This window comes from Rhincodon typus, chromosome 7 (assembly GCF_021869965.1).
Source record: "Rhincodon typus isolate 14 chromosome 7, sRhiTyp1.1, whole genome shotgun sequence".
NCBI classification, from domain to species: Eukaryota; Metazoa; Chordata; class Chondrichthyes; order Orectolobiformes; family Rhincodontidae; genus Rhincodon; species Rhincodon typus.
This window is the reverse complement of record NC_063338.1, coordinates 37,089,895-37,106,187: the sequence shown is the minus strand read 5'-3', so window position 1 is coordinate 37,106,187 and position 16,293 is coordinate 37,089,895. Positions and strand designations below refer to the sequence as shown.

Below are 16,293 nucleotides of genomic sequence, written 5' to 3'. Positions count from 1 at the left end.
TAAAACAATTCTTGATTCAGGCTCAAAGTAGGCAAAATGTTGAAGTATCTGTTAAAATGCATCAAAAGTAATGATTTGTTCACCTTGCTTGACACTCAAAGAAGTCATAGTGTTCACAAAGGAAGACATAATGATGGATTCATCTTCTGGACACACAGACAGGTTCTAGGATGGAAAAGTCACAAAAATATTCAATAACATAGTTATTCTGCTTTTTAAGCAGTGATAGAAAGGACGGGATGGAAGGGAATTGTATACCAAATCCACCTCTCTAAAGGAGGCTCTTAATTTATTAGAATCAGTATGATGCTACCACTTCAGTTTGTATTTGTTTTTCCAATATGACAGAGGAACTCAAGATTCCACTGTCAACATTACACCAGTGAGTTGAAAAAATCCACAAAACCAGAAGCACGCTCGCACACACAGTTGTTGCAATTAAAATGAATGGTTATAAAATTATACGCCTTTTTAATAGATGTGTTGACAAGCAACGTTGAGACCCCCAAGCAACTGCATGGTGCACATCTTAGAGGAAATGTTGCTGGATATTTGCCAGCTGCATTGGGGCAGGGGGGCAGTACCAGCGTGGGGAGGGTGGGTGTGTTGGATCTAGATCGGGTGCGCTGGGCAAAGAGTTGTGTATAAAGCATGTGCAGTGGAAAGGGAGCGAGGGGATGTCAAGCGCGGACTGGATGAAGAGGGGAGCGTGTCTGGTGGCAGAGGAAGTGAGTTCAGTTGCAGAGGTGCCTGAATGGACGATCAGAAGTAGGAACAATGCTTTGGTCTGCTGATTGGCATGCACAGAGCTTCCCTGTGGCCATATGAACCTTGTTTAATAGTTTAAGCTTTCTTCAGTAACTATTTGTTTAATTCCATCATAACTCTCCGAATTCTCTCCAAATTAAAAGGACACTTTCGGAGGCTTCCTGGCACCGATGAACTGTCCAACAGAATCTTCACCTTCTTGGATAATTCCTTTCGAGTCTGTTATGATGGGGATTCAACAGGGTGCCCATACGCAACACCTATCCATGCCTGAATAACTACAGTCTGGCTGTCAGGAAATGCAGGCCAATGTTTCAGTTCTAGCTTACCTAGCTAGTGATAAAGTTGCATGACACCTTGTTGCCTAAAATAACATCAAAACAGACTGTACAGAAAGCCCCAGATGAATCCCACAGACTTCATATACAGAATCCCAAATCAAACAAGCCTGATCCACAATATGACCTGTAATTCACCTACTTGAGGAATCCAAACACAGTAACAGCATTGCAAATTTTTGTACAAGAAAGTCTCACATTTAACCTTCAATTTGCAGCTTTCCCTCCCACGTCATAAACCGTGCTGTAACTATTTACTCACTCAATGTTGGATATCGCTTTTTATGACTAATTTCTTTCATTACTGCCTCACTCTGTCTTAGATTGTGACAACCATCAATTCAATATCTCCTGCCCTGACCAGAGACCATTTCATCATATAAACTTTTCATTGGCTCCCTTCTGCATGTTTTGATGAAAGATCATAAGATCTGGAGAGTTTAACCTTACTTTTCTCTCTCCACAAGTGTTACCTGACCTCCAGCATTCCAGTATTTTCCATTAAAATATCAAAGAACTTTGACTGATGCAGATATTAGTTTGCAAAGAACTAAATTAAGATCTCAACTGGAAACGAGCGCAGATTTAACCGGGTATATTTTCTAAGTAGCTTGCATAACACTGGACAAAAAGAACTGACCCCTGAACACAATACAAACAGGCCATGACTAATTCATAATTTACTTAGATCAGTGTTGAATTTGGGTGTTATGTGGACATTAAAATGAAGTGGAACAAAACAATACTACAGGGCATTAATGTCACACCTCGCTGTATAAGCAGTTGACTGATTGTGATTAGTCAAGGTCATTATTATTTGAAATAGAAGAGTGATTTTACAGCTGATGATCTTACAGATGATCACCCGGAATGTTTTCAGTTTTCCATGTAATGAAGCAGCGATTTATCTGCACTCCACTCAATCTAGTCTACTGTATTCACTGCTCACAATGCGATCTGCTCTACAGTGGGGAGACAAAACAGCGCGGTGGCTCAGTGGTTAGCACTGCTGCCTCACAGCGCCAGGGAGCCGAGTTTGATCCTGTCTGTGTGGAGTTTGCACGTTCTCCCTGCGTCTGCCTGGGATTCCTCTGGGTGCTCTGGTTTCCACCCACAGTCCAAAGATGAGCAGGTTAGGTGGAATGGCCATGCTAAATTGCCCCATGGTGTCTGGGGATATGTAGGCAAGGTGGGCTCGCCATGGGACACCCTGCAGGGTTACAGGGATAGGGTAAGGGTGTGGGTCTGCGTGGGATGCTCTTCAGAGGGACAGTGTGGACCCAATGGGCTGAATGGCCTGCTTCCACACTGTAGGGATTCTATGATTCAATGAAACACAGACTGGGTGACCACTTGCAGAACACCTACATGCTATCTGCAAAAATGACTGAGCTTCTAGTTGCCTGCCACTTCAACATACCACTGTGTTCCCTGGCCAATATCTCTGTCTCAGGCTTGCTGTAGTGCTCTAGCAAAACTCAGCACAAGCTGGAAGAACAGCATCTCATTTTCCATTTGGGAACCCTGTGGCCTTCTTCAGGACTCAATATCGAGTTCAACAATTTTAGGGCTTGAGAACCTTCTCCCATGTCCTTACCCCACCCAGCAAACACCAGGCCTTGACATCACATGGGCTGCTACCACAAACAACCTCTTCTTAGCCACTAATGGTCCCCATTAGCACCTATTGATTCTCCCAGGCTGACCTCTGTCTGTCCAACTGTTTTTCTGTCTCTGGGCTCCATCTCCACCTATGCCTTGCTTCTCTCCCTGCCCACACACCACCTTCAGCATACATACCAACCTTTTCCCAGGTACAATCAGTCATGGCCAGACCTGCTAAGTAATTCCAGTTATTTATTTTTGTGTAAAACATCAGCACAATGTTACATCCAAGATGGAGCATATTCAGTGATAAATCAAGGCTTAATTTAAAAGAAATGTGTACTGAATTAACATAAATAACTCAAGGCAAAATCTAAATAACAGCAAAATGTGAGAACAAGTGAATGCTATGCACTTGCAAAAACAAAACGAACTGATGCAAAGATCTTGAATTACATGCAAGAGTCGTTCAAATGCAGAAACAATGTCACCAATCAAATAAATCTTCCCGCGGAGGTACGCTATCAACAGATCTCGCTGTCAAGAGGTGAAACTGCACACTTTGCCACTGCCCACAAAGATCTCCACATCCCAAATATTTTGCATTCTTCCAAATAGGATTTTGAATCCTGGCTGCAGTAGTGAATGATCAATGCAGACTTTCAACCAGTGATGGCACAAGAGATGGGTGAAATGGAGCAGTACAGAAGACATTCTCCCCTCCCACACCCAGTCCATGCTTTTTACATCATTTAGTTCAGTATTCAGATTAGGTTTAAAGACCTTCTTGTGGTTTAGTAAGCGAGAGAATGGGCAATAGGTCGATGTGGGTGAATGTGAGGGTAGTTTGGCCAAGTGTCGCCTGCTCTAGAGGGGTGAAGACAAGAAAGAGAGGGAGATTTAGTTATCTTCAAAATAACTGATTAACATCAGAAATTGAAAAGTCTCACGTTTCCAGGTTACGATCCAGCTAACCACATATTTCCTCAAGGGTACAACACTGAACGTTAGCACAAGAGACTTTTGCACTGTGTCCTGCACAGTACAAATCAGCCCATCAGTAGATTCAACGTTCTGAACAATTGCAGCACTTATCCAAGTTAGGACTTCCAGGCGCATATCACAGACTGAAGTCAGGTTTCCCTACTCTTCATTTCGAAGGATTTGGGCCATAACTTAGTTATAAAGTAATCTCTAGGCTTTTCGATATCCGTGACATGCAAAAATGCCAAACGAAAATTATTTGATCGCTTTGACAATGAGTTGAGAAAAGAAGGCTTATTTGAAAACAGAGACACTCCAAATACTTCAGCGAGGCACAACTGTAAACTGTCAATACAAACTGTATAGCAAACATTTTCCACAACTGGAAATTTTAAAACACTTATTTTATGTTTTTAACACTGTACAAGATACAGAATAAAACTGCCTTTTCAAGTCCTTTGTTCTGCCCAATGTACAATTGATAAATTGGCAAGATTCATACTCCATCTACTGGCTATACAACAATACTGCATGTAAAATTTCCAGGAATACACCCCACTTCATTCAGAAAATAACTTCTCAATGGTTCCTAAAGTTTTAACAAATATTTCATAAACATTCTACATCACCAAGTCACTAATAGGTGACATCAGGTCTTTGCCTATTGAGATTTGTCTTTTTAGTCTCTGTATTACAGATGTGTTAAAACATTATGCACAAGATAGATAATTCATGCTCTGACACATATCCCTGCCCCAGTAATTACAGAGGTAGGATGCATGTGAGCACAGAGGGAAGCAAGCAGATGCAATGAAGTGGAGGGGGAAGGGAAAGACAGGGGAAGCTGTTGTGTGAAGACAGCACGCATGAGGAGGCAAGATCAAGTATAAAGGCAGCAAAGTGGGAGCAGGAAAGTAAGACCTCAACACAAGCAGACAGCATTTTCATGCAACAAACTCTTCAAAACAACACTTCAAATTGATTGAATGTAGAGTGTGTGACATAAAATGCAACTGAAGCACCAAGTTGCACAAAGAACATGCAAACATGTGAATGGGAGCACAGAACCAGAAAATATATATGACTCCCACCATCATACCTGTCGACCAAGAAATAGCTATCCAAGCTAAGCCTATCTTACAGCCTTTGTTCCCTAGCCCTGTAGGTTATAATGCTTCAGCACATGCCCAAATATTTTTAAAATGTGGTGGGGGTTTCTCACACATTTGGAATGAGATGTGTTTTGGATGTTGCCCCATCTGCCTGCTCAGGTGGATGCAAAAGATCCCACGGCATTATTTCAAAGAAGAGCAAGAAAGAGCCAAGATTTAGTCCTCAATCCAAGTCACAGAAATGATGTAGAGGTGCCAGTGCTGGACTGGGGTGGACAAGGTCAGAAATCAAACGACACCAGGTTATAGTCTAATAGGTTTATTTGGAAACACAAGCTTTCGGAGTCTTACCCCTTCTTCAGGTATTAGTCTAACACCTAAGGGAGTAAGACTCTGAAAGAGAGATAACAAGGTGTACAGCTGGATGAACACAGCAGGCCAAGCAGCAGAGGAGCAGGAATTTTAAAAAGTTTAATCTTGGCCTTTGATTTTAATTCTAAACAAAAGTGAATTATGACTTATCGCCAAAATGCTAATCTGTTGCTCCCCATCAACTTGCCCGATTTTATTTTTAAACTAAATGCAAAACTGTTGATTCTCTTGTGGGGATTGCTATGAGATGGCTGAGAAAGATCTCAGCCGAAAGATCAACTTAAAAAGAATTTATGCCCTTCTTTATTTTATAGACAAGTTTTAATCCCAGTTAATGAGAGCAGTTGAAATTCAGTACTGTCTATTTTCTGGACCTCTCAGCAATTTGCTGACAAATTTGCTTCCCTATTTCCCTCTGTCTGTTGGTAGCTATGAAACAATGTAACACATGACCAAAAAATTATGAAGGGGGAAATCAGAGTATGAGAGAAAGCTAGCCAGAAATATAAAAACAGACAGCAAGGAGTTTCTACTAATACTTGAAAAAACTTGGTTCTACTGAAAGTCAGACTGGAGAATTAAAAATAGAGAATAAGGAAATGGGGAAATGGCAGATGAATCGAACAGATTTTTCACTTCAGTCTTCATTATCAAGCATACAACAAAAATCCAAGCAGCACTAAATAGGAAGAAAATCAATCAAGAAATCAAAGGAAGAGAGGAACTCAGGAAAATCACAATCTCAAGAAAAGTGGTACTGAGTAAATTTTTGGAACTGTAGGTTGACAAGGGTCTAGGTCCTGATGGACTACAGACTACATCCTACAGTCTTAGAAGTGGCATTTGTTTTAACTTTTCAAAGCTCCTTTGGTTTGGGGGTGGTCTCATGATATTGGAAGATAGCAAATGCAACTCCTTTATTCAAAAATGGAGGGGCATAAAAGCAGGGAACTACAGACCAGTTAACTTAATATCTGTCATTGGGAAAAAGTTAGACATTTGCCTTCAAGTTATAGCAGGGGAACTTGGACAAGTCTGAGGTAATCAGACTGAGAAAATACAGTTGTGTGAAAGGAAAATCATACTTGGCCATTCCATTGGAGTTCCTTGAGAAGATAACACATGCTGCGGATAAACGCAGTATGTGTTATACTTAATCAAATGACTTTTGGAAATCTATGTGCCAGATCAAAGGTTATTCTGGAGAATAAAAGCTCATGGTGTAGGGGCAGCATATTGCCATGGATAGAAGATTGGCTGGCTAAGAGGAAGCAGAGGGTAGGTGAAAATACGTCTTTTCCAGTTTGGTAAGATGAACAAATGGTATCCAATAAGGATTGGGCTGGAACCTCAATTGTTAACAACTCATATACATAACCTTCATCCGTTCATCGAAGTTATGGCTTTCAAATGTGTTGGCAACACAAAGCAAAAGGATTTAAAGGTTATCAAGGGAGATGTGATTGCTGATTTGAAGTTATAAACAGATAAGCCACCATCTCACTGAACGGCAGAGCAGACTCGAGGGATCAAATAGTTTTCTTCTGCTCCTCATATGGAATGATACCCACAAACCTAAGGAATGACTTTTGTGTCAAGATTTTAATACAACCTGTGTCTCATGAATATTTTGCAATCTTACCTGCACAAGTTCATTCAGCACTACTGCATCAAAACCAGACAGATATTGCACATAATATCTCTGCATCACTGGTCCATATTTGCGTACATGTGCTCGGAGCTCTTCCATGTAATAGATAAGTTCAGCAACGTGTCTAAAGGATTTTAAAATAAAGCATTTAACTTCAAAAAATTTCAAAGTCATCTGACTTCACAGAAGCATGTTTTAAAGCAACAAATACAGATAAATATTACTTTTAAAATAATCTAAACCAATGTTGCAAATTGGCTTTTTGCTTTATAATAAATTAAAATAACCATAAGTGAATGTTCAGTTTGCCTTGCCATACTTTCTTCAAAAAGATGACAAGTACTTAATTATATGTAGTACACTGCAAACAAATTCAGATTTTAAACAAGTTCGCAGGACACCTGCACAATCGTGACTTTCGACCACTGCCAGCAGCTCTGTGATTTCACAGACATATTGTAGCTTTTAAGACCACAACAGCACAAGGTACAGGAACGGAATTAGGCCATTCAGCCCAAGTCTGCTCTACCATTTGATCATGGTGGATATGTTTCTCAACCCCATTGTCCTGCCTTCTCCTCGTAATCATTGATCCCCTTACTAATCAAGGACCTATCCTTCTCTGTCTTAAAGACACTCCAGTGTTCTGCAGCAATAAGCTCCACAGATTCACCACTCTCTGTCTGAAGAAATTCCTCCTCATCTCAGTTCTAGAGAGACACCTCTTCAGTCTGATGTTGTCTCCTCAGGTGTTAGTGTACTAGCAGAAACATCTTTTCCACGACCACTCTATTTAGGTCTCTCAGTACTTTGTAGTTTCAGCGAGGCACACACCCGCTCCCCCCCCCACCAAATCAGTTTGAACTCCAAAGAGTACAAGACCCAGGGTCCTGAACCACTAATCATATGACAAATCATTATTGCTGTAAACCTCCCTTGGACACTCCCCAATGCTAACACATTATTCTTTAGATATGAGGGCCAAAACCACTCTCAATATTCCAAATGCGATCTAACCAGAGCCTTCTAAAGCCTCAGCAGTACATCCCTGCTCTTGTATTCTAGCCCTTTGAAATAAATGCTAACATTGCATGTGCCTTCTTAACCGCCAACTGAAACTACATTAACCTCTACACCTCTATTCTTCCTACCAAAGTATTTAATCTCTCGCTCTCCCACATTGTATTCCACCTGCCACTTCTTTACCCACATTCCTAGCTTGCCCAAATCCTTCTGCAGCCTCCCTGCTTCCTCAACACTACCTGACCCTCCCCCTGTCAATGTAGTTTTTGCAACTTAACAACAATGTCCTGAGTTCCTCCATCCAAATTATTTACTTATAATGTGAACAGTTGTGGTCCCGACAATGATCTGTGTGGAATTCCACTAGTCACTGGCTGCCATTCTTCTGCCAGTCAGCCAAACCTCCATCTGTGCCAGTACCTTGCCCCTAAAACCATGGCTCTTACCTTGGCAGCCTCCTTGGACAGCACCTTGTCAGAGGCCTCCCAGAAATCCAAATAGATCACATCCACTGTCTCTGCTTTGTCTTACCTGCTCAAAGAATTCTAACAGATTTGTCAGGTGTGACCTCCCCTTGACAAAGCCATGCTGACTCAGCCCTACTTTACCATGCATTTCCATGTACTCCACAATCTCCTCCACAATAATGGGCTCTAAAATCTTACCAATGACCAAGGTCAAGCAAACCAGCCTGTAGTTTCTTGTCTTCTGCCTCCCTCCCTTTTCAAACAGAGGTATTATATTAGCCATTTTCCAGGCTTCTAAGACTCTCCCTGACTCCAGTGATTCCTGAAAGATCATCACCAATGCTTCCACAATCTCCTCAGCTGTCTCATTCAGAACTCCAAGGTGTAGTCCATCAGGTCTAAGTTATTTATCCACCTTCAGATCTTTCAGCTTCCCTAGCAACTTCTCCTTAGCGATTGTCACTACACTCACTTCTGCATCCTGACTCTTTAATTTCTAGTCTGCTGCTGGTGTCTTCCATTGTGAAGACTAATGCAAACCTATTCAGTTACTCCACCATTTCTTTGTTCCTCATTCCTATTCTCCAGCCTCATTTTCTAGTGCTCCAATGTCCATCTTCTCCCCACATTGCTTTCCTAGTTATCGTCTCCTAATTTTTAAAGTCTTCACGATCCTCTGGTTTTCTACTAATCCTCACAATATTGTATGCTTTTTCTGCTGCTTATATGCTGTCTCTGACTTCACTCATCAGTTATGGTTGTCTCATCCCCCATTTAATGTTGTATTTTTGCCTTTTCACGGGACGAATTTCTGCTGTGCCTCCCAAATTACCCCCAGAAACTCCTGCCATTGCTGCTTCACCATCTTCCCTGCCAGGCTACCCATCCAATTAACTGTAGGCAGCTACTTGCTCATGTCTTTGTCTCAATTACTTTACTCAGTTGTAATACTATTACATCCAATTCCAGTTTCTCTCTCTCAAACTACAGGGCGAATTCTATCATATTTCAGTCACTGACCCTAGGAGTTCCTTCACCTTCAGCTCCCTGATCAAACCTACCTCATTACACATCACTAAATCCAGAATCACCTGTTCCCTGGTGGACTCTACCACTTGCAGCTTCAAAAAAAAACCCATCTCGTAGACATTCCAAAAACTCTTTCTTGGGAGGCACCATAAACCTTGATTTTCCCAATCCACTGGCACACTGAAGATCCCCCAGGATTAATGTAATAATGCCTTTCTTACATGCCTTTTCTAACTCCTGATTTATTTTCTGCCCCAGATCCGGACTACTGCTAGGGGGTCTGTTGGTATCTCCCATCAGGGCTTTTTTTCCTTCACAGTTCCTCAACTCTACCCACATGGTTCTCCACCTTCCGATCCTATAGCAAGAAGTGTTACCGATTTAATTTAATTTCTTACTAATAAGACAACTTGCCCCTTCTGCCATCTACCTGTACTTTTGATAGGACATGTATCCTTGGATATTTAGTTCCCAGCCCTGATCCTCTTGCAGCCACGTTTCTCACGATGCCTGCGACATTACACCAGCCAATTTCAATCTGCACTACAAGCTCATTTACCTTGTTTTGTGTACTGCATGCATTTAAATACAATCCTCTCTATCCTACGGAGCAGGAAAGCTGACGTTTCAGGTCAGGACCCTTATTCAGAAGGGTCCCGACCTGAAAAGTCAGCTTTCCTGCTCCTCTGATGCTGCCTGGCCTGCTGTGTTCCTCCAGCTCCACACTGTGTTATCTCAGACTCCAGCATCGGCAGTTCCTACTACTTATCCTACGTTGTCCACCCAACATCATAGGTTTCCCCTGATTTGCTGTGCCTGAAGTTAGATTCCTGATCTGCTGTGCCTGAAGTTAGATTCCTGATCCTTTCCATAGTCTCTGCCCTATTACTTGTTCTGGAAATTTTAATAACCTTTCTGGAGCCCTCCCCTCTTTTAACTAGATTAAATCCTTGTGACCAACCTATTTGGCCTTTCTGCTCAAATGCCGGTCCCAGATCGGTTCAGGTGGAGTCCATCCCAAAGGTACAGTTCCCTCCTGCCCCAATATTGATACCAGTGCCCCACAAAATGGAACCTTTCTTTCCCACATCACTCCTTTAGACATGTGTTTACTTCCCGAATCTTGCACAATCTTTGAAGTACATTTTTAAAAATTTTGTTCCAAATTTCTCATATTCCCCAAATAGGAACTCTTACTTACTCTTGCCTTTGTAAGTGCCAACATGGACCACTACAACTGATGATCCCCCTCCTCTCAGTCTAGTATCCTTTCAAGCTGACTCCAAACGTCCTTTATCTAGGCACCATGTAGGCAATATGCCATGTGGGACTCTCAATCCTGCTCAAACATTGTTTACAGTAATCACTAATTCTAGAATGAGCATTATTTTGATCCTGATAAAGTATAAAATGCCAGTATCTGAGAGATAGAAAGTGAAGAACAATACTGGACTTGAAAAATTAACTCTCTCTCTCTCCTCTGCAGCTACATTTGCTAAATTCCTCCAACATTTTCGATTTTTATTTCACGCTTTGAGCATCTGCACTATTTTAAAAAGTTAGTAGTGGGTAAAAGGATACTTTGAGAACAGAAGATATAAGAACACGAGTAAACCATAGGGCCAGTCAATCCGGTTTCATCATTTAACATACTCATGGCTGAATTTTCAAATCCACTGCATTTTCCTGCTCTTTGTCAATAGTAGTTGATCCCCAAAATTCTATTAATCTCAGTCTTGAATAAATTTAATTGTGGAGAACCAACAACCCTCTGGGTAGATATTCCAAAAATTCATATTCCTATATGAAGAATTTTCTCAAATGTCATTCCCCAAAAGATGCAATTTGAAGCCCCTCGAGTCTGGACCACCATTTAAAAGAATCATAATGGTGCATTAAAAGTTACATAAAATTAATTCAATAATACATACTTGTCTATAAAATCATCACTGTTTCTTGTTCTTGGAATGTTATCTGCATGTCGAAGCAGCCAGATAATTTCATCACGTGCAAAAGATAGAGCCATGAAGACAAAGAGTGCCTAAAAAGTAGAAAGTCTACATTACAAGTCATAAGGCATAACAAGATTAGGTTCTGCTGGTTTGGAATTTTATTTGCTTTAACTTGCCATAGAGGTCAACCTGCTCTAGGAATGCCTTGCTTTTCAAAATCTAATCCTTATTTTCTCTCCATAGCCTTTTCCCTCCTAGCTCTGTAACATTCTTAGTCCCAAAGCCGCCAATATGTCTGCATCTAACATTGGCCTCCTAAGCATCGAAAATTTTAACTCCTCTACCGTTGATGGCAGTGTCTATAACTGCCTTGGCCCCAAATTCTATTATTTTTCCTTCTCCCTTTAAGATGCTTCTTGAAATCTAACACTCTGGCAAAGTATTTGGCCACTTGCCATAATGTCATCTTGCATTGCTCCTTGTCTAATTTTGCTTATATACTCCAATAAAGTAACATGAGGCATTTTACTATGTTGAAAAAAAATTAAATAGTATTTTGCCTGATTACCAGGCATCTCAAACTGCTTTACAGCTGTAGCAGAGTCAGACTCGTACAGCACAGAAACAGACACTTTGGTCCAACCAGTCCATGTCAACCATAATCCCAAACTAAATTAGTCCCACTTATCTGCTCCTGGCCCACATCCCTCCAAATCTATTTATGTACTTAGCCAAATGTGTTTTAAACGTAATTGTACCCACATCCACCAACTCCTCACGAAGTTTGTTCCACACACGAACCATCCACTGTGCAAAAAATTTGCCCCTCATGTCTTTTATAAATCTCTCTCCTCTCACCTTGAAAATGTGCTCTCTAGTCTTGAAATCCCCCATCCTAGGGAAAAGACTACTACCATTAACCCTATCTATACCCCTCACTGTTTTATAAAGTCATCTCTCAACCTCCTATGCTCCAGTGAAAAATGTTTCAGCCTTTCTCACTCAAACCTTCCATACTCAGCAACATCTTGTTAAATCTCTTCTGAAGTCTCTCCAGCTTAATAACATCCTTCCCATAACCGGACAACCAGAACTGGATATAGTATTCCAGAAGAGGCCTCATGAATGTTCTGTACAACTTCAACGTGACGTCCCAGCTCCTATACTCAAAGGACTGAGCAATGAAGGCAAGTGTGCCAAATATCTTTTTAACCACCCTATGTTTACGTGACAGAAACTTCAAAGAATCATATAGCTGCAACTCTAGGTTCCTCTGTTCTACAACAAGACCCTAGGTCCTACCATTAATTGTATACATCCTACCCTTACTTTGAAGTATTTTTGTAACAGATGGAACGTTGCAGCCAATTTTCACACAAAGCACTCACAAATAAAATGGTTCAGGGTAAACAATGGCCAAGACCTTTGGAATAGCTATCCTGGGAACAGTGTGATACCACTTTTTGCATCTCTCCTAAGAGTGCGGACAGAGTCTTGGTTTAATGTTGAATCTGAAAGAGTGCGCAGTGCTCCATAAGTGGTGTAAGTTAGTTTGGATTTTTATGCACAAGTCCTAGAATGAGACTTGAACCCGAAACCCTCTGACTCTTAAAACCACAGGATGCCCTTCTGCAGGATTTGTGACCAATTAGACCCATGAATTTCTCCAATATGATTGATTTACTTGATTTATTTGCTGCTTTCATTAAATTCTTCTTTCTTACTGGATTCCTATCATTTTCAGAATGCTTTAGACACTTTCTATGAAGACGACAAGTACAGAAAAATTATATGATGTGTCTGTCATTTTCTTATTAACCATTACAATTTCACTTGTTCACTGCACCCACATTTATTTTTGTTAACCTTTTCTGGTTTAATATAATCAATAAAACATTAATATTCAGCTTTTGTCTCAAAATATAAATATATTTCTGATAATCATTTTGTAGGACAGATCTTAAGCAACCTCTGCTAAATGACACATTTTGACAAAGTTTTCCATATTGCATTCATCAGGAGAAACTGCATGAAATACCAAGCCAAATGGAAAACAACATTTATATTATTCTGATAGGGTGTCAAGTGGACGCTGAATGGCAGAGGCACTGCCATGGACAGTGCACCAGTTTTGATGATGACTGACAGTTGACAGACTGTATTAAACAACATATCCCTGCAGCTGTTCACAACGAACCAAGTACAGACCTTATCCAACCACTCACACTTGCGAAAACAGTGTCCAATGCTAGATGTAACTCTGCAATAGGATTATTTAGTAAATGGTGTCAAGAGTGTGCAAAGATTTACGCTAACAACCAATTTAGGATTATTAGTCAGGTCTGCAGTGTAAAACACTTGCAGGTACCAGAAGTGACAAACTAAAATTTAGGGCCTTTTTCTAAGTGGATGGAAATAACATGCAAACATGTTGCACCTGTTTCAAATAAATAAGGGCAGCGACAACAATTCTCGGTTTATTTCTCAGTGAAACGCTTTGACCAGAGTCAACCTGTCTGGATTAGAATTTAAACAAAATCTGACCATTAAATGTCAGTCATCATCAAATTGGTATATTCCCATAACAAAGCCTTGAGCAGAGTCCATTTAACAACCAATCAGCACTCTCGTCTCACACAGTATAAATGTTATTTTTACTTTACATATTTATTTCATGTGACTGCAAGCTGGAAGGTTTCAACAAATGGTGTCTTTTGAACTATTTCACAGCTGGCATGCTCGATCATATATCCAAATTACATTTTGAGCTTTTATTGTGTGAAAGACTTGATAAATATTTCAAAACAGTTCACTTCTCAACTCCCAGTACTGGCAAATTCAAAATGATAATTTCTTAAGCTTATTTGAGAAATTATGGATTTTCCCATCACTTTGATCAATGACTTTCACCAAGGAAACCACATGCTCGCCATTTACACTGGTGCCATCTCATTTGTGATGTCAAAACAAATCACAATTTGCACATGAAATTGAAAACATTTCATATTCAGTGACTATTGGAGGACTACGTTAAGGCCTGGGCTTTGAATTAAAGTATTTTTCTAAATCAACTATAAACATGTATAAACGTGAGGAGAGTAGGGAGATTTTTTTGGGGGGTGTGCAGGGTCCAAGCCAGAGAAGAAATCAATCGATTCAATTACAAATATGACATAAGTTTTAGAAACTAGGGATAAAATTAATAGTGCACCTTTGGGCACATTAGGATATGAAGCTCAAAAGACCAGTGCATTTTTGTCTTCGAGATGCTAAGCATTCCTGGTATCAACAGAAGAACATATGCTATCAACAAGAACTTCTCAAGGTATAGTTGTTTAACCAGAACTCTACTGGAAAAACATAATTTATTGCCAATATAAATTCAGTACCTTAGGACCTAGTAATCCTGGTTGGTCAGCAAGAACTGTGGCAAGCTCCTTTAAAGCAGACCGCAAAAATTTGCGCCGCTCTCTGTGCAGGGGGCCACTAAGAGGGGCGAATTATAAACAATGAAAATAAATATCATTAATATTCAGAAAAACAACAAGGTAGAGTATAGAAACATGAGCAAAATACTGTAAAGACCACATCTTTTGACTTTTATTTTTGAATTGTGGACTAAAATGGGAAAAGGATACTGCTTTAAACAGAGGAAACTGTACTGTGGATGGAGGTGTTACAGTTTTAAACCAACTCACTAGAAGTGATCGTGACTTGTATTTACACTGTTGCCTTGTTCAAGCATGGGGAGGTTAAAGGGACAATATATGTTCGTGACTTAGAAGCAGGAGCTAATGTAATATCTCAAACTTTCAGATGACACAAAGCTGGGTGGAAGAGTGAGCTGCAAGGAGGATGCAAAGATGTTACAATGCGATTTGGACAGGCGAGTGAGTAGGCAAATGCAAGGCAGATGCAGTATAATGTGGATAAACGTGAGGTTTTCCAGTTTGGTAGCAAAAATAGGAAGGCAGATTATTATTTGAAGGGCTGTAAATGGAGAGGGGGGTAAAGTTCAACAAGACCTGTGTGTCCTTGTACATCATTGAAAGTAAGAGCCCAGGTGCAGCAGGCAGTAAAGATGGCAAGCTCTATGTTGGCCTTCATAGCGAGAGGATTCAAGCGCAGGAACAAGGATGTCTTGCTACAATTATACAAGGCATTGTGTGAGGCCACACCTGGAATATTGTGTGTAGTTTTGGTCTCCTTATCTGAGGAAGCATGTTCTTGCCATGGAGGGAATGCAGGTTTACCAAACTGATTCCTGAGATGGCAGGGCTATCATGAGGAGAGATTGAATTGGTAGGATTGTATTCACTGAAGTTAAGAAGAATGCGTATCACATAGAAACCCCAAAAATTCCAAAAGGACTAGACATGGTAGTTGCGGCAAAGATGTTCCCAATAGCGGGCACAGTCCAGAACCAGGGATCATGGTTTAGGACAGAGATGAGGATGAATTTCTTCACCCAGAGAGTGGTGAGCCATATGAAAAAAAAAATCATCAGCCTATGAGTGGTAGACTGAATAACTAGTACTGTCTAGTCATTTATTTTACATTTTAGGTGTCACACAGTTCATTTATGTTCATCCTGAGTCCAAGATGTTAATAGTGGAATGAGAATATGATGTTAACCATAAATGGCTTGACAAACATCCAGAGTAAATGAAGATTTGTGTCCAATTGATAATAAATATTAAAAAATGTATTTTCATTTCACCTTGATTGCTATATTAGTCAAATACTTTTAATGTTTTGTTACTGGAATGTTTTAGATGTCTTTGAAATTATGTACTTACGCATGCGATAATGCTGTCTCTCGGCATTCACGTATATCAGCTATACGTTTGTTGTAGCTGTGAAAATGAGGTACAAATTCATGTTGAGATTACCATTGTTGACTCAGATTTAAATTTAGAACATTTTCATCCAAACAAACTCATGAAATTGCCATGATAAAATCACATTAAGAGAGGAACTGAACAATTTAAC

At 40.3% G+C, this 16,293-nt stretch overlaps 1 protein-coding gene across 2 annotated transcripts in view; it reads right to left on the bottom strand.

Moving 5' to 3' along the window:
* The window catches only part of nckap1 (NCK-associated protein 1), a 185,594-nt gene that overhangs the window by 79,864 nt on the left and 89,437 nt on the right, over window positions 1-16,293 (bottom strand). For both annotated transcript variants that reach the window (XM_048599365.1, XM_020528083.2), the window contains exons 10-14: window positions 16,101-16,157; window positions 14,691-14,787; window positions 11,281-11,390; window positions 6,822-6,954; window positions 84-165 (exon numbers count right to left, since the gene is read on the bottom strand). In XM_048599365.1, the coding sequence (XP_048455322.1) occupies window positions 84-165; window positions 6,822-6,954; window positions 11,281-11,390; window positions 14,691-14,787; window positions 16,101-16,157 (479 nt within the window). The remainder of the gene's footprint in view (window positions 1-83; window positions 166-6,821; window positions 6,955-11,280; window positions 11,391-14,690; window positions 14,788-16,100; window positions 16,158-16,293) is intronic.